Raw genomic sequence first — 27,116 nt, forward strand, 5'->3', positions numbered from 1 at the left:
ACGTTGAAATTACGTCACGCTTTATTTGTCCTTATTTGTCGAGACGTATACTGACATGGTTGGACGATAAATATTTGGGGACACCTGTTTGAGTAAGAAGGAACATGCGCAGCTGTGACAGCTCATCTGCTCATACTTTCGACGAGATTTTACAGCGGGAATATTTGTCTCCATCCATCCAGAGGAACATTTGTGATCTTGGCGAGCTCGCAATGCGTCTTCGAGTCGCTCCCAGAGCTGTTTTGTGGCCTTGGGGTCAAGTTCTTCCACGCCAAATTCACCTGAGCATGCCTTTGGGGCCCAGCTTTGTGCGCTGGGGCACAGTCATGATGAAAAATGGCTTTTTAGCCAAGACTTATGTCCAACATATGTCTTCCATCCAAAGATCCATCCATCCATCCATTCATCCATCGACCAGCTATGTGTAAAACATTCCTTTCCCATTTTACTCAGTCAGAGTCGGCAGCCATTCACTCAAATCGGTTAAAAGTCAGCCAACATGCAAAAAATTCAAATATTCTAAATATAACTACGGGTGAAGTGTTCTTATTACAGTTTATTGAAAGTCCTTTTTTCTGGAAAGCTCCTCATTGGAACTGTCTACACGCACACACACACACACACTCACACACACACACACACACACACACACACACACACACACACACACACACACACACACACACACACACACACACACACACACACACGCAGCGCCGCTGTGACTATAGAAGAACCCCCCCCCCCCGCCCTCCCCAATTCTCATTTCCCTTAAAGAAGCTCTAATCTGAGCCCAGTGGTGAAAATGCGTGTGTTGTGTGAAGAAGAGTGAGTGGGGGTCGCGAGGGGGGGGGGGAGTAGAAAGGATGATGAAGAGGAGGAGGAGGAGGGTAGTAGAACGGAGTGGCCCTCTCCCTCTGCTGAGTGACACGACCCCTCTCTTCTCTTCAAAGGCCACGCACAGATCCGCGCATGCGCGTCTCATTTGAATCGGGACTGCTCGCTGGTATGCCCCCTACACCCACACCCACCCGCACACACACACGCACACGTATATAGAAATAAATGCGGCAATATTGGATTCAGGTGGGCATTCAATAGTCTCAATCTCAGTGCACCCATGGTTATATTTGGTCCAACACACACACACACGCACGCACGCACGCACACACACACACACACACACACACACACAAAACCACTTCGTCTAAATTCATTTGCATCCACTGATTATATCCGTAATGAATAGCTGGCACAGTGTGATGCATTTTTTTTTCCTGATTCGGATAGACCAGGACCAGAGTGGACACGATCCAAAAAGGTCAGCCGTCCTCATGTAATGGTGGCAGTGACGTTTGAGGGTGAGATTTATTTTTTATTTTCTTTAAGGCTGAAATCACAAAGCTCAGCTACCAATAAAATATGCACTGCAGACAATCGGTAATTTATTTATTTTTTAAATTTAAAAAGAGAAAGGAAAAAACAACAACAACAACTATTTGTCTCCAGTGTAGCGCTTATAGCTGTGGGGGAAGTTTTTTAACGTGGGAATATGTATTTATTTATTTTGTACGTCTACAGCAAATATTTTGATTACAATGAGGACTGTTAACGTTCCATTCATTATTTTTACTTAATAGCATCCATGGGATTTTGTTTTTGCTCCAAATCAATTTCAATAAAGTCATAAACGCATTTTAACAACATTTAGAGCCCACCTCAACAGACCCTACCCACTTCTCGTGATCCGCACTGTTTACAAAAAAAAATGTTTTTGAACAAAAATGAGCATTTTAAAGTGTATGTGAGTCACCTCTAATTAATCAATCAATCATCTGATCCACCCGCTTTAAACCCCCGGTTTGTAGAAATAATAAATAACCCTTTTTGGTCAAGAACAACTTAACTGATAATTCACATAAGTGGCATCTCAATGCATTGCCATTTATTATGTTGTCTGTGGCCCTCCTTTGTTCGTAGTTTACCCACAAGGTGCCCAGCAATGATTTTCTATTCATTTGCAAGGAAAACGTATCACTGTAAAAGAATCAAACCAGTCGTCTCGGGGATGACGTCGTTGTCGTAGCCCCAGCGCGCTCGTCATGTTTTGGACACCTGCACGCTCGAATAATACAGACCGGAAAGTTTTCAAGTTTCTTTTGCTGAATGGCGGAGCAATTTCCAAACGCCAGAGCAGCAAACGTCAACATCGCTCTCTCTTCCTCCTTCCTTCCTTGGCTTTTCTCTCCTCTTTCTGGCGTGTGTGTGAGCCCCTCCTGGCAGGCTGTAATTGTTGCTACCTTTGTTTGCTAGATGGCGCCCTGCCTTTGGGGGGCGGGGGGGGGGGGGGCCCTCTGACACTGGAGCTGCTCTGCTCGGCTCACATCTCCGCATGAATCTTATCCCCTTCTTCTTCTATTCTATTTCCATTTCTTCTTCTTCTTCTTCTTCCTCTTCTTCTTTGAAATAAATAAATCAATAAACACTCATTTTGTCGTCCTCAAGGCTGGCAAATTCGATTTTTTAAAGATGAACTTTCGTCCACGTTTTGATTTAAAGTGGAGGGGGGGGGGATTCATGAAGTCAGCAAGGGTTAATTGAAACGCGAATGGCAGATGGTCGTTTGAATTCTTGGTTTGTTTTCTTAAAATATTGTCTCAATTCACGTTCCTTTAATTCGAAGGTCAGTTAAAAGGAAGAAGGCGTATGAATTGTACGGCCGAATGGTGAACTTCAAGTGGAAAAAGAAATAATATTTCGACTCTTCTAAATATTATTCGTGTTTGTTCAAGGGCAATCGGGACTGTTTACTTTTTAAATGAACGAATGATTATTCAATTGTGCTTTTTTCAGGTGGATATTCAAACTCAACGAATATGTGACCTCGTTTTGCTTAAGGTCGCTCATCACGTCCAGGAAACCTTCGTCGTTGTTTGTTTTCCGCACCCCCCCCCCCCCCACCTTCACTGACAAACGCTTTTGTTAAATTTACTCAATTTTATTTCGTCAAGTGGTTGCACGAAATAAAATCCACATCCATTTTGGCAAACACTTAAAAAATGGATCTGGATTTTTTTTGTGTAGCCAGGTGGGCAAAATAAAATTGAGTAAATTAAACACACCATTTGCTCAGTCCTACACGCCCCCCCCCCACACACACGCGCGCGCGCGCAGAGGAAATAAAGACACTGCAGCAGATCCACTTTGACTAAATAGCAAGTTTGTGTGACGTTGATGGATGTGGTAGACACTTGCAGAATCTGCTGCAGCTCTCTTAGAAAAAAAAAAGAAAAGAAAAAGGCTACGTAAGTTGCTGTAGCAGATGAAGATTTGATAAAGAAACTCTCATCTTGGTAAACAGATGCAATCAATATCGTTTATTAAATATGTGCGTTAGGTACGCAAACACACAGAACTAGATTAAAAAAAAGAGAGAATACTTTCCCAAACACAGGAATGCACACTTTTTGATTCATTTAATCGTGGTTGCATTCTATTGAGCGTTTGCCTCTTTCATAAAAGGCAACTTCCTGAAAATAACACAAATAGAATCCATTTGCTGTTGTACCTAATCAAGTGTCCAGCGTGAGTGCATGAAGTGCTTGATTGTCTTGACTTGACTCTTTCGAAGAAGTCCCAACTCCTCAGAGCATCCATGCATGTTCGCCTTTTTGCCTCCTCCTCGACACGAATGTCTCCTCATGTGCCTCGCCCATGTGGGCATGTGATTATTATTTTTTGGGTGGGGGGGGGGGGGGGTTCCTCTCTGTGGTGTCAGCGGCTTCAATAAAGACGTACCACTTGCAAAATCTCCATTAAATCATTTTTTATAAGTGACGTTCAGCCGTGTGGGTTTTTGGGGGGGGGGGGGGTACTTAGCTTCTAGTGTTTATGGGCTGACAAAGTTTCATCAATTATTTCCTTTTTTATCCAGAAACGCCCTCCCCCCCACGTCCTCTTTTGCTGTACTGGTGGTCCAGAAGGTTGTCTTGTAGCTGAACCACCTGCAGTACCCCCAGAAGACTCAACACGGTCAAAGCTGTCCTCTCTCAGAAGCACCTTTTGCGCACCATATTATTTAGAGGCAATTTGAATTTTATTTTACCTTCCCCCCCCCCCCCCCCCCCCCAATGTTCCCTCATTGGTACCGCATCCCTCTTTTTATTATTTATTTTTTCCTACTGAACGAGCCTTCACTGTGACACTTGCACAAAATGCCCTCCAGGCAAAGGGCGGACTTTGGGTTCAATTAAGGCGGAATAATACATGTCGTGAGGTGACCACAGTTGCACGCTAAAGAATAAGATGGGGGTTGGGGTGGGGGGACAGTACTTTCTTTGTTTTAAAGATGCTCTTTGTGTGCATCTCTGCCATCAGTGTCACGCCGGAGCTCATTAAAGTATTTAATACCTGTCGTCTCTAATTCAATCCATTCTGACATTCCTTTCTTTCCCTCCTCTTAATGGAATTTGCCACATTTAAGCTGCCTGCCGCCCGGATTTGGGAACTCATAAAGCAGCCATTTGAGCTCTACATATCCTCGTGGAGTGACAGGGAATACCGAGGTTTGTCGTCATTCCTTAAGTAGAAAACAAGATATTTCTCAGCCACACTGGGATTTGAGCGCATTAAAATATTTCGCTGCTCTGCTGTGATAAAAAAAGGGGGGGGGGGAGAAAAAAAGGTAGAGGAGGATTGGTGTTGAAGTAACTTGCTGTCTGTCTGTCAGTGTGCTTAGCGGCGCACAGATATGGACGCTGGCTGCACAGCCTCATCTCTTGGGCTTTTAATTAACAAGCTGTCTCAAAGCTTCAGTACAGCTCCATCAAACGGCACCCCCACGCCCAAACCGAGCAAATGCAGCACCCCACCGGCACGCTGCATCCATAAAAAAAAAAAAAGTTCAACAAATAAAGCGTTATAACGTTGGATGCGTTTCGGGTCCAAATCTTGCGTCTGTGCGTAAAACGCGCACGTCCGGTTTTCGCGCGTAATTGGATCATATATGTCAGTTTCAGTCGTGCGTGTGAGCTATCCGACGCTTTTTATAGCACGTGTGCATATAGTTGCCATTGGATATATTTATTTTATACATATACAGTATATGTTTAATGTCACCCCCCCCCCCCCCCCCCCCTCCACGTCAGTGCGTAATGGCCTGATGCATTAAAAGCAGTCATATGTGAAGATTTTCTATTCATAACACCTTTTGGACGGCAGCAAATGGACGCAACCGGGTTCCACGTTCACAAAGAGCGAAGAGGAAAGATTACTTCTCTCTCTCTCTCTCTCTCAGTCTCTCTCTCTCTCTCTCTCGCCGTGTCCGTATTTGGTCGTATCGCGTCCCACGTGGGGGGAATGTGATAGCAAGGCGAGGTCAACGGGGACGAGGGGGTGGGCGTGGGGGGGGGGGGGGGGTCGCTGTCCATGGTGCTGCGACCACCGGTTCGCTTGGCCTGGATGTCCTCGTCACATTCGACAGGACAAGTTGGAAATCGATCCAGCAGAGTTGGGCCCAACCAGACCGCCCTGACAGGAAAAACCTTCACACGATGTTAACCGCTCACATACCCGCGAGCCATAACGCACGCACGCGCGCATGCGTGTGTCAGGGGCGGTTCTGGATCAATTTCACTGAGGGGGCCGGGCTGGGGCCAGGGGTTTTGATGGGGGGGCACATTCAACCCAGGGCTAAAAAGACAGATTCAAAATCTTATTTGACTTTTTATTTCTTCAGACTTTGAAATTGTAGTCATAACATTACAGTGATGAGAAAAAAACAGTATTAGGAGGGCTAAAATGTCTGCAAGCGTAACAATACGCCGTGTCCATCTGTTGAGAATATTCAAGCCAGGGGATGATATGGTACCAGCCCGCCGGGGACAAACATTGCAAATACACTGAAGCTAGATGTTTTACATGCATATAATTATCCAAATTTTAAAAGGCAATATCTTATATATTGATCCTGTTAAATAAAAATTAAAATAAAAAGGGAGACTAAAAAAGTTACACACAGACACACGCGCACACACACGCACACACAAACACGCGCGCACACACACAAACACACACGCGCGCGAGCACACGCGCGCACACGCAAATAGCACTCGTGTCGTGGTAATTTCCTTCTCTGCGGACTGCTTCTCATTTTCCCGCTCATTTTTAAATGGCGCAGCGCACTAAAGGGTCCGACTAGAATGTTAAATCACGCACTTTGGTTCCACCTTTCGCGTCGGCGACTCGGCACGACTGCGTAATCTGCGCTCGGAGGGGGGGCCACAGGGGGGGCCAGAATCGGTGCTACAGGGGCACTGGCCCCCGCTGCCCCCCCCCCCCCAGAACCGCCACTGGCGTGTGTGTGCGTGTCTGTGCGTGTGTCACTGTTTTGACCAGAGAAGAAGACAACAGCAGCCTCAGTCCGTCACTGAGACAGACCCATGACAGCAGACGCTATCAATAGCACTCTCCTTAGTTTGTAAGGTGTAGGCAGGGATTACATTTAGATTTTATATGCACGTGTAAATTGTTTAAAACTTCCTTTCTTTATAAATCTTGTTTAATCATAAAGTGCATTACTATATTTTTCAATACCAATTACTTGTTAAAGTTTGTACAATCAATGGGATCAGTTGAAATGCATATATGTGAATGATAAAGGTAAATTGCACATTTGTTGAAGGAAATGTAAGGTGCTTCATGAAATGTTTTGTAAAAGATACGTTCATTAAATTTCAACATTTTCCAAATGTTCTTGTGCTTCTTTATATCAATTCAAAGGAAAGACATATTGTTTTGGTTGTTTACAACAAAGTAGGGTATCATTTTAATGGTCCGGCCCACTTGACATCGACCGAGGCCGTATGTGGCCCACAATGTGAAATGAGTTTGACACCAGTGATGTATAGTAAGGCGTTTTTAGCCGAAAAAAACAACCACGTACAGAAAGGCGTTTATAGCCGAACCCCCCCCCCCCCGACCATGTACTGTATAATAAGGCGTTTTTAGCCGAAAAAAACGACCATGTGTAGTAAGGTGTTTTTAGCTGAAAAAAAAAACGACCATATATATAGTAAGGCGTTTTTAGCCGAACCCCCCCGACCATAATAATAATAATAATACATTTTATTTATAAGCGCCTTTCAAGACGCCCAAGGACACTTTACAATAACAAAAAACACAAAACAATACGGGTTGAGCAGCGGCAGCCAAAACGCACCAGCGTTCACTCAACCCGGAAGTCAGAAAGAAACCACAAGGGTGGGAGAGGGGGAGAAAAAAAACCACGCTCCAACTACCCACATTTTGAGGATAATTTGAGTTAGGCAAAAAACTCCTGCACAAGCATATGACAGTTACAACAGGTCACAAGACATAAACAATGAAGACGGTGAAACAAGGGAATGTATGAAGGAGGGGGTGATGGTGGGGGACTAGCTTCCGTGCATACTTTCATCAGGGGAAGGTCGAAATAGCAGATGTTGTTTTGGTAGCAGGCTGCTCAAGAATTTAAGACAGCCTTGAGTCCGTGGCTTATGTCTCTTTAGTGGCGTCGATCAGCCAAATCCGTGATTTCAGTCAATATTTGAGCACGGATTCCAGTTTCTCCAAGTTCTTGACCATCTTGCAGAGACGCTCCAAAACTGCAACAGTTTGTGGTTGACCACAGTCTGAGTCTGAGTGTTGGACATCCGCACTATGCCATCCTTAGACCGGCAGCCTCTTCACTTCCAATAGAAGTGAAGGCACTTACCATGTATAGTAAGGTGTTTTTATCGGGAAAAAAAACGACCATGTATAGTAGGGCGCTTTTCGACATTAAACAAAAAAAACATTTTAAAGTAAAGCGTTTTTAGCCGAAAAAAAAACGACCATGTATAGTAAGGCGTTTTTAGACGAACAAAACGACCATGTATAGTAAGGCGTTTTTAGTCGTAAAAAAACGACCATGTATCGAGTAAGGCGTTTTTAGCCGAAAAAAAACATAATATGTAGTAAAGCGTTTTTAGACGAAAAAAAAAAAACGACCATGTATAGTAAGGCGTTTTTAGACGAAAAAAAAAAACGACCACGTATATCCATCCATCCATCCATTTTCCGAACCGCTTGATCCTCACTAGGGTCGCGGGGGTTGCTGGAGCCCATCCCAGCCGTCTTCGGGCAGTAGGCGGGGGACACCCTGAATCAGTTGCCAGCCAATCGCAGCGACCACATATAGAAAGGTGTTTTTAGCCGAAAAAAAACGACCACGTATAGAAAGGCGTTTTTAGCCCAAAAAAAAAAAGACCATGTTTAGTAAGGCTTTTTTAGTCGAAAGAAAAACGACCATGTATCGAGTAAGGCGATTTTAGCCGAAAAAAACGATAATGTGTAGTAAGGCGTTTTTAGACGAAAAAAACGACCACGTATAGTAAGGAGTTTTTAGCCGAAAAAAATGACCATGTTTAGTAAGGCATTTTTAGTCGAAAAAAACCCGACCATGTATCGAGTAAGGCGTTTTTAGACGAAAAAAATGACCATGTATAGTAAGGTGTATTTAGCCGAAAAAAACCGACCATGTATGTATAGTAAGGCGTTTTTAGCCGAAAAAAACGACCATGTATAGTCAGGTCTTTTTGGACGAAAACACCGACCATGTATAGTAAGGCATTTTTGAACAAAATTTTTAGCCGAAAAAAACGACCATGTATAGTAAGGCATTTTTGGACGAAATTTTTAGCCGAAAAAAAAAACGACCATGTATAGTAAGGCGTTTTAGCCCAAACAAAACACCATGTATAGTAAGGCATTTTTGGACAAAAACTTTGGCCGAAAAAAACGACCATGTATAGTAAGGCGTTTTAGGACGAAATTTTTAGCCGAAAAAAACGACCATATATAGTAAGGTGTTTTTGGACGAAAAAAACGACCATGTATAGTAAGGCATTTTTGAACAAAATTTTTAGCCGAAAAAAACGACCATGTATAGTAAGGCGTTTTTAACCGAAAAAAAACGACCATGTATAGTAAGGCGTTTTTGGACCAAAAAAACGACAATGTATAGTAAGGCGTTTTTGGATGAAATTTTTAGCCGAAAAAAATGACCATGTATAGTAAGGCGTTTTTGGACGAAAAAAACGACAATGTATAGTAAGGCGTTTTTGGACGAAAATTTTAGCCGAAAAAAACGACCATGTATAGTAAGGCATTTTTAGCTAAAAAAAAAAAAGATCATGTACAGTGAGGCGTTTTTGGACGAATTTTTTAGCAGAAAAAAACGACCATGTATAGTAAGGCGTTTTTGGACGAAAAAAACGACCAATGTCTAGTAAGGCATTTTCGGACAAAATTTTTAGCCGAAAATAACGACCATGTATATTAAGGCGTTTTAGGACGAAAAGAACGACCATGTATAGTAAGGCGTTTTGGACGGACCATGTATAGTAAGGCATTTTTGGACGAAATCTTTAGCCGAAAAAACGACCATGTATAGTAAGGCGTTTGTAGTCCAAAAAAAACTACCATGTATAGTAAGGCGTTTTTAGCCGGAAAAAAATGACCATGTATATATAGTAAGGCGTTTTTGGACGAAAATTTTAGCCGAAAAAAACCACCATGTATAGTAAGGCGTTTTTGGACGAAAAAAACGACCATGTATAGTAAGGCATTTTTGGACGAAATTCTTAGCCGAAAAAAAACGACCATGTATCGTAAGGCGTTTTTAGCCCAAAAAAACCACCATGTATATTATACTAAGGCGTTTTTGGACGAAATTTTTAGCCGAAAAAAACGACCATGTATATATAGTAAGGCGTTTTTATCCGAAAAAAACTACCATGTATATATAGTAAGGCGTTTTTAACCGAAAAAACTACCATGTATAGAAAGGCGTTTTTGGACGAAATTTTTAGCCAAAAAAAACGATCATGTATAGTAAAGCCTTTTTGGACGAAAAAAACGACCATGTATAGTAAGGCATTTTTAGACGAAAAAAACCCGACCATGGGCGTAAGGCGTTTTTGGACGAAATTTTTAGCCGAAAAAAACAACCATGTATCGTAAGGCCTTTTTAGACGAAAAAAACGACCATGTATATATATATATATATATATATATATATAGTAAGGCGTTTTTAGCCGAAAAAAACGACCATGTATAGTAAGGCATTTTTGGATGAAATTTTTAGCCGGAAAAAACAACCATGTATAGTAAGGCCTTTTTGGATGAAAAAAACGACCATATATAGTAAGGCGTTTTTAGCCGAAAAAAACGACCATGTATAGTAAGGCGTTTTTAACTGGAAAAAAACAACCATGTATAGTAAGGCGTTTTTTGATGAAATTTTTAGCCGAAAAAAACCCGACCATGTATAGGAAGGCCTTTTTGGACGAAAAAAAACGACCATGTATAGTAAGGCCTTTTTGGACGTAAAAAACGACCATGTATAGTAAGGCGCGTTTAGCCGAAAGAAACGACCATGATTAATAAAAAAACACAACACCCCTACTCTATGGAGTGCTTTGGCTCAGTCATAGAGACAACACAAAACACACAAGAAGTTTTGTGGTGGTGTGGCTCAGGGGTAGAGAAACCAGATCCCAAACTAGCGGTTGGGTGTTCAATCCCCAGAGGTTGCAACCATATCCCTTCTTTCTTTGACCAACATGATAAGTAAGGGTTATTGAAGTTGTTTTTTGTATCGTAAGGCGTTTTCGCCGAAAAAAACGACCATGTATAGTAAGGCCTTTATGGACGAAAAAAAACGACCATGCATAGTAAGGCATTTTTAGACGAAAATTTTAGCCGAAAAAAATGACCATGTATAGTAAGGCGTTTTTAGCCGAAAAAAACGAGTAAGGCGTTTTTAACTGAAAAAAACGGCCATGTATAGTAAGGCATTTTTGGACGAAATTTTTAGCAGAAAAAAACAACGATGTATAGTAAGGTGTTTTTAGCCCCAAAAAAACGACCATGTATAGTAAGGAATTTTTGGACAAAATTTTTAGCCGAAAAAAAAGGCCATGTATTGTAAGGCGTTTTTAGCCGAAAAAAACGACCATGTATAGTAAGGCAATTTTGGACGAAATTTTTAGCCGAAAAAAACGACCACGTATAGTAAGGCGTTTTTAGCCGAAAAAAACGACCATGTATAGTAAGGCGTTTTTAACCGAAAAAAAAAGACCATGTATAGTAAGCCGTTTTTGGACGAAATTTTTAGCCGAAAAAAACGACTATGTATAGTAAAGCCTTTTTGGACAAAAAAAAAGACCATGTATAGTAAGGCATTTTTAGCCGAAAAAAACGACCATGTACAGTAAGGCGTTTTTAACCGAAAAAAAAGACCATGTATAGTAAGCCGTTTTTGGACGAAATTTTTAGCCGAAAAAAACGACTATGTATAGTAAAGCCTTTTTGGACAAAAAAAAAGACCATGTATAGTAAGGCATTTTTAGCCGAAAAAAACGACCATGTATAGTAAGGCGTTTTTAGCCGAAAAAAAACGACCATGTATAGTAAAGCGTTGTTGGACGTAAAAAACGGGCATGTATAGTAAGGCATTTTTGGACAAAATTTTTAGCCGAAAAAAACGACCATGTATAGTAAGGCGTTTTTAGCCGAAAAAAACGACCATGTATATATAGTAAGGCGTTTTTGGACGAAAAAAACGAGTAAGGCGTTTTTAACTGAAAAAAACGACCATGTATAGTAAGCCGTTTTTGGACGAAATTTTTAGCCGAAAAAAACGACTATGTATAGTAAAGCCTTTTTGGACAAAAAAAAAGACCATGTATAGTAAGGCATTTTTAGCCGAAAAAAACGACCATGTATAGTAAGGCGCTTTTAGCCGAAAAAAAACGACCATGTATAGTAAAGCGTTGTTGGACGTAAAAAACGGGCATGTATAGTAAGGCATTTTTGGACAAAATTTTTAGCCGAAAAAAACGACCATGTATAGTAAGGCGTTTTTAGCCGAAAAAAACGACCATGTATATATAGTAAGGCGTTTTTGGACGAAAAAAACGAGTAAGGCGTTTTTAACTGAAAAAAACGACCATGTATAGTAAGGCGTTTTTTGATGAAATTTTTAGCCGAAAAAAAAGACCATGTATAGGAAGGCCTGTTAGGACGAAAAAAACGACCATGTATAGTAAGGCGTTTTTGGACGAAAAAAAACAACTATGTATAGTAAGGTGTTTTTAGCCGAAAAAAAACGACCATGTATAGTAAGGTGTTTTTAGCCGAAAAAAACGACCATGTATAGTAAGGCAATTTTGGATGAAATTTTTAGCCGAAAAAAACGACCATGTATAGTAAGGCAATTTTGGACAAAATTTTTAGCCGAAAAAAAAAGGCCATGTATTGTAAGGCGTTTTTAGCCGAAAAAAACGACCATGTATAGTAAGGTGTTTTTAGCCGAAAAAAACGACCATGTATAGTAAGGTGTTTTTAGCCGAAAAAAAAACGACCATGTATAGTAAGGCGTTTTTGGACGAAATTTTTAGCCGAAAAAAACGACTATGTATAGTAAAGCCTTTTTGGACGAAAAAAACGACCATGTATAGTAAGGCGTTTTTTGATGACATTTTTAGCCGAAAAAAACGACCATGTAAAGGAAGGCCTGTTAGGACGAAAAAAACGACCATGTATAGTAAGGCATTTTTGGACAAAATTTTTAGCCGAAAAAAACGACCATGTATAGTAAGGCGTTTTTGGACGAAAAAAACGACCATGTATAGTAAGGCGTTTTTAACCGAAAAAAAAAAGACCATGTATAGTAAGGCGTTTTTGGACGAAATTTTTAGCCGAAAAAAACGACTATGTATAGTAAAGCCTTTTTGGACGAAAAAAACGACCATGTATAGTAAGGCGTTTTTTGATGACATTTTTAGCCGAAAAAAACGACCATGTAAAGGAAGGCCTGTTAGGACGAAAAAAACGACCATGTATAGTAAGGCATTTTTGGACAAAATTTTTAGCCGAAAAAAACGACCATGTATAGTAAGGCGTTTTTGGACGAAAAAAACGGCCATGTATGGTAAGGCATTTTTGGACGAAATTTTTAGCCGAAAAAAACCGACCATGTATAGTAAGGCGTTTTTAGCCCAAAAAACCCCACCATGTATAGTAAGGCGTTTTTGGATGAAATTTTTAGCCGAAAAAAACGACCATGTATAGTAAGGCGTTTTTATCCGAAAACAACTACCATGTATATATAGTAAGGCATTTTTAACCGAAAAAAACTACCATGTATAGAAAGGCGTTTTTGGACGAAATTTTTAGCCGAAAAAAATGACCATGTATAGTAAAGCCTTTTTGGACGAAAAAAACGACCATGTATAGTAAGGCATTTTTAGCCGAAAAACCCCCGACCATGTATAGTAAAGCGTTTTTAACTGAAAAATACGACCATGTATAGTAAGGTGTTTTTTGATGACATTTTTAGCCGAAAAAAAAACGACCATGTATAGGAAGGCCTTTTTGGACGAAAAAAACGACCGTGTATAGTAAGGCATTTTTGGACAAAATTTTTAGCCGAAAAAAAAGACCATGTATAGTAAGGCGTTTTTAGCCGAAAAAAACGACCAGTATAGTAAGGCGTTTTCAGCCGAAAGCCGAAAAAAACGACCATGTATAGGAAGGCCTTTTTGGACGAAAAAAACGACCGTGTATAGTAAGGCATTTTTGGACAAAATTTTTAGCCGAAAAAAAAGACCATGTATAGTAAGGCGTTTTTAGCCGAAAAAAACGACCATGTTATGTAAGGCGTTTTTAGCCGAAAAAAATGACCATGTATAGTAAGGCATTTTTGGATGAAATTTTTAGCAGAAAAAAACGACCATATATAGTAAGGTGTTTTTAGCCGAAAAAAATGACCATGTATAATAAGGCGTTTTTAGCCGAAAAAGATGACCATGTATAGTAAGGCGTTTTTAACCGAAAAAAACGACCATGTATAGTAAGGCGCTTTTGGACGAAATTTTTTGCCGAAGAAAAAGACCATGTATAGTAAGGCCTTTTTGGACGAAAAAAACGACCATGTATAGTAAGGCATTTTTAGACGAAAAAAATGACCATGCATAGTAAGGCGTTTTTTGATGAAATTTTTAGCCACTCCACTACTCTATGGGGTGCTTTGGCTCAGTCGTGGAGTGCCACACCAGAGGTTGAGTGTTCGATCCCTGCTTGTTGCAACAATGTCTACTCTTTAACCACCATCTACAACTTATTTGAGGAAAAACACAAAACAACCCAAAGGTTCATTGTGGTGGATTAGCTCAGTGGTAGAAAGCTGAAGACCCAAATCCAGCAGTCGGGTGTTTGATTCCCAGTGTTTGCAACAAGGTCACATCTCTCTTTAACCACCATTTGCAGCTTTATTGAAGACAACACAAAACACACAAGGAGTTATGTGGTAGTGGGCTCAGGGGTAGAGAAACCAGATCCCAAAGTAGCTGTTGGGTGTTCAATCCCCAGAGGTTGCAACCATATCCCTTCTTTCTTTGACCAACATGATAAGTAAGGCTTACTGAAGTCGTTTTATGTATCGAAAGGCGTTTTTCGCCGAAAAAAAACGACCATGTATAGTAAGCCATTTTTGGACGAAATTTTTAGCCGAAAAAAACGACCAAGGATAGTAAGGCGTTTTTAGCCGAAAAAAATGACCATGTATAGTAAGGCATTTTTGGACAAAATTTTTAGCCGAAAAAAACGACCATGTATAGTAAGGCCTTTATGGACGAAAAAAACGAACATGTATAGTAAGGCATTTTTGGACGAAATTTTTGGACGAAAAAAACGACCATGTATACTAAGGAGTTTTTAGCCGAAAAAAACAAGTAAGGCGTTTTTAACTAAAAAAAACGACCATGTATAGTAAGGCTTTTTTTGATGAAATTTTTTGCCGAAAAAAACGACCATGTTTAGGAAGGCCTGTTAGGACGAAAAAAACTACCATGTATAGTAAGGCGTTTTTAGCCGAAAAAAACGACCATGTATAGTAAGGCCTTTTTGGACGATAAAAACGACCATGTGTAGTAAGGCCTTTTTGGACTTAAAAAACGACCATGTATTGTAAGGCTTTTTTGGACGTAAAAAACGAGCATGTACAGTAAGGCATTTTTGGACAAACTTTTTAGCCGAAAAAAACGACCATGTATAGTAAGGCGTTTTTAGCCGAAAAAAACGACCATGTATAGTAAGGTGTTTTTAGCCGAAAAAAACGACCATGTATGGTTAGGCGTTTTTGGACGAAAAAAACTACCATGTATAGGAAGGCATTTTTGGACGAAATTTTTAGCCGAAAAAAAAGACCATGTATAGTAAGGCATTTTTGGACAAAATTTTTAGCCGAAAAAAACCGACCATGTATAGTAAGGCATTTTTGAACAAAATGTTTAGCCGAAAGAAACGACCATGTATAGTAAGGCATTTTTGGAAGAATTTTTTAGCCGAAAAAAACGACCATGTATATAGTAAGGCATTTTTGGACGAAACTTTTAGTTTGGACTAGTTTGGACTAAAAATTCCGTCCAAAAACACCTTACTATACATGGTCGTTTTTCTCGTCTAAAAACACTTTACTATACATGGTCATTTTTTTTGGGCTAAAAACGCCTTACTACACATGGTCGTTTTCTTTCTGCTAAAAACGCCTTCCTATACATAGTCGTTTTTTTCGAGTTAAAATGCCTTACTCTATACATGGTCCTTTTTTTTTCAGCTAAAAACGGCTCACTATTCATGGTCGTTTTTTTTCGGCTAAAAACACCTTACTATATATATACATGGTCGTTGTTTTCGTCTAAAAACGCCTTACTATACATGGTCGTTTTTTTCGGCTAAAAACGCCTTACTATACATAGTCGGGGTTTTTCCGGCTAAAAACCCCTTACAATACATGGTCGTTTTTTTTTTTGTTAAAACGCCTTACTGTTCATTGTCGTTTTTTTCGGCTCAAAACACCTTACTATACGTGGTCGTTTTTTTTTCGGCTAAAAACACCTACTATACATGGTCGTTTTTTTCGGCTAAAAACGCCTTACTATACATGGTCGTTTTTTTTCGGCTAAAAACACCTTACTATACATGGTCGTTTTTTTTTGTTAAAATGCCTTACAGTTTATGGTCGTTTTTTTCGGCTCAAAACACCTTACTATACGTGGTCGGGTTTTTTTCGGCTAAAAACACCTAACTATTCATGGTCGTTTTTTTCGTCGAAAAACGCCTTACTATACATTGTCGTTTTTTTTTGGGCTAAAAACGGCTCATCGTTCCCTTCAAAGAGCCGCCTCTTTGTACCGGCTCGTTCGTGACCGACACATCACTTGTGAAAATGTCGGTGATTGAACAGTCAGAGGTGCTGCCAAAAAGAACCCTTTCTGCACTGAAATACAATGAAATTAATTTTGATTCCGTTTGCTGCACTACAAACCGGATACTTCATACTTGACCATAAAGTTAATTTAAAACTTAGTACCTCAATTCAAAAACAAAATCTGACGTTGAAAAAAACGTCGTTTTGTATTTGTAAGACTGAATATGAAAATAAACAGAATTTAATTTTCAGTGAGGATCAAATACAGTTTCAAAGAAAAAAAAAGTCTATTGTTTCAAATTCAGATTGTACAATTCAGATTCAGTTATTCAATATGATTCCGAGTAAAATATACAAGTCCATCCATAATCCGAGCCATTTACCTTCAATTCACGTAATTCAAATTCAGTATAAACTATTTAAAGGTTATTCACGTTTAGGTTTTGGTGGCAAATATTTCGCCCCACAGCATCACACCTAGTTTAGTTTTGGTTGTAAAGTGTCCTAGTGTCTTGAAAGATGCTTATAAATGAAATGTATTATTATGATTATTATAAGAAATTTCAGGGGTTATTTTTACTGACTATTCATTGTTCATGACATGTACAAATGTTTGTTTTCCTAACACACTGTCCATTCTTGTTTTCTTACAGTTCTTACAGCTGCTGTGAGACCTAACAGCCTAACATCTTGGGCCTCAGACCAGGAAATTGATGTCACAATCAAAAAATGGCTACATCTGGCTCTTGATCAGGATGGTGACAGGAAGGAGAGCATCAGAAGAAAAGAGGACATGGAGAGCGCAACAATTTGATGACAGAAAAATACCGTTCAAGAGTAAGCTGCATCCCAATTTGGACTTTGTGTTCACTGTTAAATAAAGAAAAGTGCATTTTCCCAGTGTATGTGGAGTTATATGTGAGGTTCACAAATTATGACAATAAACATATTTTTATAACAGTCGTTTTTGAGACTTTTTTTTAATGTGGGTCAAATATGGCTCATGAAAGATGTGGCTTCATTGAGGTTGAATTCAGGCTGATATCAGGAACCTGTTCTGACCCAGCGTTGGGCCGGAGTAGGGCCAGATATGGTTTTACAATGGGGCTCAGATCTGGGCCGAATGCGGCCCACATCATGGATGCCAGACGTGGGCCACTGCAGGACCGTCATTCATTGAGGTATGTGGGCCGAGTGTACGTGCCGTGTCTGCCCCAGAGCTGGGCCAGACAAATTTTGCTGACTGGGGAGTCAAGCTCACACGTGGACTTTCTTAAACTTCCACACATCGGCGCACACTGGTCTAATCCAGAGAAAGTAAAGCAGAACAACTCTGAATTGTTCATGGTCAAGCTGTCTTTTCAGAGCATTCATTCAAAAGCTTTCCCACTCACAAAACCAACACTATTATATATATTTTTTGGGGGCGGGGTGTACTTTCAGCAGCTCCTTTTTAATTGCGCCATTTAGGACACGCTGGGAAAAATCTTTAGCCAAATGGCATCATTGCTAGAGTCTTTTTTTTTTCCAGGTTAGAGTAAACACAGTAAATATAATAATACTCTAGTCCAATTGCCTGGATTCAAATTTTGCGGGTTACTGGATGCCTGATGTGAAAAACACGATTTGTAGCCAGCATGCTGATGTTTTGTTTTTTTTTATTTAGTGACAGTAGCAAAAAAAAAAAAAAAGGGCTAAAGAGATACAGACAGTGCGTTTTGTTGTACTTGTACTTGTTGTATTTCTTTCGAAATTCCCAAAATATTTCTCCACATCCAATGTTTTTTTTAACGGAATCCCCACAATGAATGAAATGGTCAAAATTGTCTCAATTTTAATATTCTTCTAACATTGCCTCAATTTCGTCTGACCAAAGCATTGGCTGCACAAGCTCTGCCAAATATTCTCCTTTCAGCATGCTTCACCCTCACTTTTGATTGGCTGCGAGATCAATTCATGAATGTTTATTGTTGCAATTATTCCCACTCCAAAGAGAACTTCAGAAACGATATTCAGCCCCCTTTGAAAAGAGCAACCAGAATACGGCATCATCTTTCCACTATAACGCAAGATCGTTTCAAAAAAATATTACCGAGTCGATCATCGCAAGGTAATTTATTGTGGTTATAATTCCTTTGGCTACGTTACCAGTTGTTTTAATGCTTCCCCCCTAAAATACTTTCGAGGCCGAGGCATTAAACCGAAGCGTTACTTGGCGTTCATTAGTCCAGCAAGCGCGACGAAATAAGTTGATTAAACATTCTGCCAACCTGCCACTACTGCTGCGGGGATAAACAGCAATAAAAGGAGCGTCGGCCGCGGGAGCGGCCCCTCCCCAAATGCACGCGCGCACACGCACACCCTCACCAGACTCTCTTCTTCCTCCCTGCTGACTCAGGTGACAAACACAATGAGCGACATTAGAATGGCTGATAGAGGAAGAGATGGGCGCAAAGTCTAAGCCGTCAGGAGGGGTCGGGGAGAGGGGGGAGGGGGGACTTTGGAGACACCGCGAGGTGAGGCAAGCAGCAGGCTGCAGGCCCTTTAATAACTAACACGTATATTAACTCGCTTAACCACGGAGATTCCGAGCCCCGCCAAAGAAGCAAGGCAAGACAGAAGCGTGAAAATGCGCGTCCACCCAGACGCGCGCGGGCACGCGCTTGCCCACGGCCCCACCCACCTATCCCACGACGGCCACACACGCGCGCGCGCACGCAGTCAAATGAATGGCAATAAGTTCATTTGGAGCCTCATCTCTTCGCGGCCGGCGAATGATGAAGAAGAGGGTGCAAAGGGCCCCCCCCCCCCCCTCCAGCCCCTTCCTCGCTGCAATAACAACTTCTTCTTTTGGAGCCCACGCAGCCCACGCGCGGAGTGTTTATCCTCGGAGGGATGTGTGCACATGATGAAACCCATCTATAATGTGTGATTTCATATTGCCTTGAACTCTTTTCATTTTTTTTTATTGCTATTTGTTTTGTTTTTACTAGGAAGTGTGCAAGGCTCTGCGCGGTGAAAAAAAAGTTGAGTTATTCTTTCTTTGAGTTTTTTTAAAAATCATGCCAAATATTTGCAAGTGCTTTTCAACATATTTCATTGTTGGTTCATATTTTATCCGTCAGACAGACCTGATCTATAAGCAGCAACATCATGAGGTGGAACGAACTTTAATTTTATTTTTAATTTCCCGATGCAGGCATTTTATGAATTGATACTTCATCATGTCAAGCACACTCGTTGTTGATTTAATCTCGAATGGTGACTAGGATGAAATTCCCGGTGCGAGTTGGTTCCAGTATTTCGTTGCTTTGAGAACAATAAAACATCATTTGGGTGAAATCGATCAGTAATGACGATCAAATGATCTTCATTTGTGTGTTTTTTGTTATAATGTTAATATTTGTGGGGTTTTTTTTTGTTATAATGTTAATACAGAAAGTGACGTTAGTTGTACATTTCTGACAACTCGTTCCTAAATGTACAAAAGCATCGGAAAATATAGTAGTTTGTATTTAATAATTTTAGAATGATGTATTATATATCAACATATCTCCTGTAGTGTTATCATTTATATGATGTTGAAACGAATATCAACCTCATCCACTGAAAATTGCCTTCAAAATCGAATTCCTCCCTGGAGTTGTTTGAAACTGGTTTATTCTAAACATGAAACAATTCACACATTTTTGTGGGTGATATTTTTTGACTGGCCAAAAAAAAAGCAAAAAGTAAAATAAAATAAATTTTAAAAACCGCATTGTGTAATTTGTTGTCTTACTGTTTTATGTTTAGCTAGGTGCAGTTGATGCAGGCTACAATTATGTAGCCCTTTGGGTTTTAATTTGCCTTCGTATCATTTCATTGCAATTTCTTAAATAAATGCATTTGAATAAGGAGTTGGCTTTGTTAAAAAAACACACACCCGAATGTGAATAAAAGTATAGCGAGGCGGAAAAAAAAATTTGTGATGTGGTGTATATGAAGTCTATTAATATTTGGAAAATGAAGCAACTTAAATGTGCACGCACGCCATACATCGTCAAAATGACAAAAGTGAACAACTCTACCCCGATTTAGTTCCCTTTCTACAGATCATGTCAAAAACGGCAGTTTTGTCCACTAATGACTCCCCTAAAACGACCGGCTTGAAATCTTAAAAGTCAGAGCCTATTATTCAACCACCCCCTCTTCTTCTTCTTCTTTTTCTTCTTCATCTTCTTTTTCCGACACGCGGGAGTGTTGGTTGAGGCCGGCAGAGAATCAGAGGAGGTGTAATTGAGGGGGCGGTGAGGGGAGAGAGCCTGAAAGCTGCTATTAAAGCCAAATGGACTCAACAAAACAGCGTCACCAAGCAAACGACCGCGACCAACAGCTGGCCCACCAAACCCGGACTGTACATGCACGCGCGCGCGCACACGCACACATCGATAGTCCCGCATGGCACTCCAGGGCGTCCTTTATATTTCAGCGCAAATGAACGCGATTATTAGACTCGTGAGCGAACCTTTGAGTCCTTCCACCCCCCGACCCCCCCAAAAAATGGACGTCACCTATTCTAAAACCAAAGTGCCTGCTGCAGCCAAAAGCCACTCGGCGCCACACCTGCGCATTCTTTCTTTCTCTCTTTCTTATCAAGCTGATTGTGGCTGCAGCGATGATTCCCTATTAGAATATGGAAGAGTTGTTTCCATTGGATTAAAGGGCTTCTCGGGCGAGTCAATGAATATGTAATGAGTGGCATGGAAATCGGCCACTGTGTCCCCCCTTCCCCCTGCGTCTATACTTTACATTTGGAAATAGAAATAAGATAAATATATCCATTGGATGGATCTTCTGCAGAGGCTGAAAATGCGGAGTTTGGGGGGGGGGGGGGAGAGAAAGGCTGCAGTCTGAGTCTGGAGGTGCGTGCGGTGATGATGATGATGATGCTGATGCATTTCCATGTTTGAACCGCTTTGGAAATATTGCTGGTGACGGGCAGTGGATTGAATTGATAAGGCATGAGTGGGCGAGGGAGGAGGTGAGAGAAGAAAGAGCGTCCATGCACTGCTGCTTGTTCAAGATATTTTCCCTTCGTAGGGCCGATAAAACATTGATTGTTGCAGTTAGTTGACCCGTAAAATTTGGGGGTTACCTTCCTCCTCGGAGCTGAGCATACCATTATGTAAATAGTGATGTGACAGTGATCCGCACTAGTGTGTGTGTCTGTGTGTGTGTCAGAGGGGTGACATTCCAACTGCCTGGTTCCTTTGGCGGGAGTTCATTTTAAGAGGGGCTGGTGAGCAGCACTTCACACACACACACACGCACACACACACACGCACACACACACGGAGGGCCAATGTAGTGCAGGCAAGCGTGACAACAACTCTCTCAACGGGACGATACAATTGAAATATCAAACAAGTAGAAAAGTTTTCCATGTCAAGGAGTCCTCCACGGGTTCACATTGTGAATAAAACACAGGCAAGGAGAGGGGGGGGGTGCACTTAAAGGAGTCACATGAAGATTAAATGACGCGGCGTTTTTAATGCAGGGATTAAGATCTGACCATTTGACGTGGTAATAAATCGAGCCAAAATGCGCCACCACATCGAAATGCATTTTCAGAACTGATTGCCATAAGATAGTAAAATGAAGCGTGGCGTGTGTTTGTGTGTGTGTGTGTAAGGCGCAATTTTGAACACTTGTTGTACTGTAATAGAAACGGGGAGTTTAAAAGAAACAAACAATTCTGCCTCGCAGACAAAAATGAGGGCCAAGAAGTGTTACAACGTTTCGCCTCGTTTTTCTCGGCAAGCTGTAAGCAAATGTATTATTTATGCATTTATTCACCCGCCACATGTGGATCACACACGCAAAAGAAGAAAATGGAAAACTTCGTGTTATAATGACCTATTTGTAATTTAAATCGCTTTAGAGTACCATTCGGAAAACTTAAATATTAGTCACGTTCAAAAAAAAAAAAAAAAAAGAACTCCATGACTAATTGTCCAGCAGTAAATAAAGGTCATCGTATTTCTGCAATAACACAAATATGTTTATGGATTGACGAAAAAACCAACTTGAAACAGGTTTAAAACAAGTCAAAACCTTCATTCAACTATGACAAATTGAATAAGCAATGTGCAAAACTTTTTTTGCATTTAAGTCTTACAGTTATTGTCATTAATTGAATCAGCGTAAGGTACAAATACGAACTTTGAAAGAACTTGGGAAACATTCTAACTATTAAAGAGAAGTGAAAGAAAAATTATAAATACACAGACCTTTCATCAAATCCAAACAAGAATGCAGGTATTTTATTCAAGGAATACAAAGGCCCAAGTATGAAAAATAACGTCTTGAAGAGAAATTGGCAAAATAAAAAAACCTTTTATTTCTTTGCAGACGCTGCTTTGGATTCCGGCCGCTCTTTCATCTCCACTTCGATCTTCCTTTAGCTTGTTATTAGAAGCACCGAGCCTTGTTTGTTCCCTCAAGGCAACAATATACTATTATGGAGAGGAGGAAAATGAGCACATTTTGCCCCTGAAATACAGAAAGATGAGCAACGCTATCTGGAAACCAAAATCATCCAATCAAATAATAAGCAAATCATTTTTTTCCTTTTTTTTGTGCTGAAACCAGGAGAGATGGGAATCAAATTAAAAGGAAATTAGGCCTTGAAACCATCAGCCACAGTTGTCTCATTACAGCACAAAGATAATCCTCAAAAGCATTAAGCCACACACACATTTACACACCCACGGAATGGGCGTGGGGGGAGAAATAGGATTTCACAGCTCAAAGTTAAACAATAGTCACGGTGTGAAGTGAAGGGGGAATAAGAGGAAAGTACATATTTAAGAAAGTGTCTGAGGTATCACGAGATTTGCCATTGGCTTGGAGATTTGGCGCTAATGTCGCCACTTTAAGAAGCGTATCCCGTTAAGCCTTGAGTGGTTTATGAAACTTAAAAAAAAAAAACTGATCATGTTTGTCACATACCCGAGATTATGCACGACTGAGCAGCCGGTTGTCACGTTTAAGAACACTAGCGAAGGACTTTAGCGGTGGTGGGGAGGAAAAAAAAAATTGATACGTTATACTTTTCTCTAACATCATTCAGGCTTAGAATAATATTGAGATCTTGGATTTCCTGACATGTGTCATCTCTTCAGGCTTTGTGAGTGTTGAGAGCTGATTTAGGGCTCCTGTTCAAATGCGATGTCCCTTAAATCCATTTGATGCTCGACTTTAAGTGATTTTTAAAACATGCTCGCTGACCCGCATTTTAGGTACTCGGCGCAGATTGGGTTGGTTTTGTTTGGATTGGCGCGCATTCAATCACTTGGAGGTATCCAGTCTAAACATACAGTGCAATGAAAAAGTAGTTGCCCACGTCTCAAATGTACCCCCCCCCCCTTTTTTTTGTTTGAGATCATCAAACAAACGTGAATGACAAAGATAACCCAAAATAAACATAAAACACAGCAATAATAAAAACGGCTAAAAATGCTTGCTCCCTATAACTGGTTGGGCCACCCTCAGTGGCAACAACTGAAACCAAACATTTTCTTGAACTGGCAATGAGTCTTTCACCATATTTTGGCCCACTCTTCCTTTGCTTTAATTCAGTGAGACTGGAGGGTTTTTGAGCATCAATGACCTTTTTCAAGGCCACGGGCCACAGCATTCCAATTAGATTCAAGTCTTTTGACGAGGCCACTCCAAAACAGTCATTTCAAATAAATGCTTGATATTACCACAAGTTTTTCATTCTCTGCGGGGAGGTGAACACAACCAACACCAATAGATGGGCTCTAGCAAAGCATGATGGAAAAAATTTGCATTTGCTGGGAAAAACATGCCTACAGAATCTATTTATTAGTCTAGTAAATCGTGACCTTGAAGAATTAAGTGTTTTGTAAAATCTAATTCTGAGAAAAGGCTGTGACAAAAAACTCCATAACTTGTCTTGAAGTGCATCCGGGTGTGGGATGATAGCTTTCCAACAACATTTTCAAAATCTTCTCAGTCTTTTGACACATACGTACTTTCAGGCTAAGAACCGATGACCAAACATCCTCTCTCAGTATATTCTGGTTAAGAGCAGAATTCATGCTTCCATCAATCACATAAGTCGTCAAGGCCCGGAAATAACAAAGCAGCCACAGACCATCACACTACCATAGCCATATTTGAAAGCAAAGCAAAGCAAAGACCTTCCAAAAAGTTCAAGTTCTCACAGCGCTTTGAAGATATATTTTTTTCTTCAATAAATAAAACCACAATTTAAAAACTGCATTTTATGTTAACGTGTGTTATCTTTGTCTGACGTTTACATCTTTGATGGGCTTAAAAATAAATTGGGGAAATTATGCAGAGAGCAATTTTTTTTTCACAGCACTGAATGAAGGCAAGAGAAATGTAGCCTTTTTAGAAATTTAAATTTCAAAATTTAGCTCAGTAAATGAGTTTAAAAAAATTGTGTGCATCGGAGTGCGACAATGAAATCATAAAAACAACACCAACAAATGGTCAAGACGCTGACCACAAACAATTAAAGCGAGCTAAAAAACAAACAAACAAAAAAAAAGAAACAGTGTAACAACTCTGACCGCAGGGCGGTTGATGTGAGGTGTACCACAGGGCACTGTATCAATCCTGAGTGAGCTTAGGCTATCCAACCCTTGGAAAGCACAAACACCCCCTTTGACAGTTACGCTCATTTAGAAGCAAAACAAAATGTTATTGTGATGTACACAATGCTGAACTGAACTCTTGTCTCTTACCAAAACAAAAACAACAGAAATAGGCTGGTGTGTAAAGCCAGAAGGGAGAAATAACATGCAGGGAATGGAACAAGGAAGTCAGCAAAGCTAGAAAACAACCCAAGTCCTTAGCCTCCTTCATCTGTAACCCCCACTGTACACGCTACACTTTCGCTCCAATTAAGTCGCCATCGTTATTGTTGTTTCACAAATCTTGGTGTTTGCCTTTGAGGGAGCTGCTGCGCGTGGTAACAGTGTTGGATGTCTCCTCTGCCTCCTCGTCCTCTTTCGCCTCGGCGACCTCGCCGAAGAACTTAAAGATGGAGTTAAAACTCATCCAGGAGGTCAACTCGTGCCGTTCTGTGCCTACAGAGATGACACACAAAAACACGGACGCACGCTTTCGCAGAAGAAAACTAAGATCCAAGTTGAACTTCATGCAATTGGACCGAAAGCCTTCTCAAAGTACCGCACACAGAAGGCTTTATTTTCTCTCAAACGTTGCTCACAAATCTGTCAAAACTTGTGTTCGCGAGCACTTCTTTTTTGATGAGATAATTCATCCACCTCACAGTTGTGGCTTATCAAGATGCTGATTAGACAGCATGATTAGTGCACAGGTGTGCCTCAGGCTGCCCACAACGGAATGGAAAATGTGAGCTGAAATTGGGGGCAGCCGAAGGTCCACTGCCAAATTTTCTGACTACCCTGGACTAATATAGAGTAAAGCACATTTGGGGATAGCTTGTTTATTGTGGACAACCTAAGGCACACCTGTGCAATAATTATGGTGTCTTTAGTAAGCATCATTATTGACCACTCCTTTTTTTTTGGCTAAGGTTAAAGGTTAAACATCAACGTAGCAAAATTGCAACGAGCAACATTTACAGTATGACTTTATCTCTTACCATTTTCAAGCTCCATCCTTTTGAAACAGTGATACCCAACCTGAATATTTTATTGGAAAAAATAACCGTGGCGCCTAAGGGTTAAAACCAAATGTACCATCCCCGAGCACCCTAATAACATGAACGGAATTGTAACCAAACTACAACTAGTAACCTGATCCGCACCAGAACTGGAAGGACCGTGGCTGCTGCATTATCTCCATACAAAGCTCAGTAGAAATAAGTCTTGTTCACTTTGTGTAGATCTGGGATCAAACAATGAAGAAAGCGGAAAATGCGAGGACTTTAAGACTGTCTCTTCCCTGCACTTTTAAGATGTCAGTCATGAGAGTCAGGACAGTTTATGACCCAGTGGTCCAATGGGACAGACTTAATAGGTTATCCAAGCAGATAGCTGATAATCAACATCATTGCTCGGTCTTCTTTCCATTTCAGGCCTTCCAAACAAAACCGGCGTTATGCACAAAGGATGCACTAAGCAAAACCAGTGGAGCGGTAGTGCTTCATTCTAAAAAGTCGATTGAGGGCAGTGGAGGTAGAAGCGGGAGGTGGCTGAAGGGGTATATCAGGTGGGCTGGTCGTCTACTCGTGCCGGGTTTCTCTACGACCTTTTCCAGGTTAGCGAGTTCCCAAGTTGGGGGTCACGCTGGATTTTGAAATCTGGTACATTCACCTCAAGGTCCCCCAGAGTGACTTATGTTTCTTCTAAGTGAGTGATTGTTGCAACAGAAAACCTTTGCGGGTAAACATTTGAGATTTGAATGTTGTATGGTGGCAGTGAACTCAACTCAGCTCAACTCGCAAGAAGCAATTGGGCAGGTGGTAGGGCTGAACCATTTTGAAAAATGATTAAAGCCTCTACTTTCTCAAGAGCATTTTGAAACAGTAGTTCATGCCTTCGTCACATCCCGGCTGGATAACTGTCATGCACTTTAAATTGGAGTCAGCCAATCCTCCATTAAGCATCTCCAGTTGGTCCAACATGCTGCTGCTCGCCTCTTGACTGGTACGCGTAAGAGGGACCACATAACTCCTACTCCGGCATCCCTTCACTGCCTCCCTAAACATTTTAGAGTTCTTTTTAAGACTCTCTTATTTGTTTTAAAATCTTTAAATGGCCTCGCCCCACCTTAACTCTCTGACATCCTTCGCTCC

At 40.7% G+C, this 27,116-nt stretch overlaps 1 protein-coding gene across 3 annotated transcripts in view; it reads right to left on the reverse strand.

Moving 5' to 3' along the window:
• arb2a (ARB2 cotranscriptional regulator A) overlaps positions 1–27,116 on the reverse strand; it is a 166,814-nt gene that overhangs the window by 3,449 nt on the left and 136,249 nt on the right. For 2 of the 3 annotated variants that reach the window (XM_086110724.1, XM_086110725.1), the window contains exon 11: positions 22,359–25,419. The exons of the other annotated variant lie outside the window; for it this stretch is intronic. In XM_086110724.1, coding sequence (XP_085966850.1) covers positions 25,259–25,419 — 161 coding nt within the window. In that variant the 3' untranslated portion in view covers positions 22,359–25,258. Of the gene's footprint in view, positions 1–22,358; positions 25,420–27,116 lie in introns of those variants that run through there. 3 annotated transcript variants of the gene reach the window in all.

This window comes from Hippocampus guttulatus, chromosome 5, assembly GCF_054856545.1.
Source record: "Hippocampus guttulatus isolate MCC_2025c chromosome 5, RoL_Hgut_1.0, whole genome shotgun sequence".
Lineage (NCBI taxonomy): Eukaryota > Metazoa > Chordata > Actinopteri > Syngnathiformes > Syngnathidae > Hippocampus > Hippocampus guttulatus.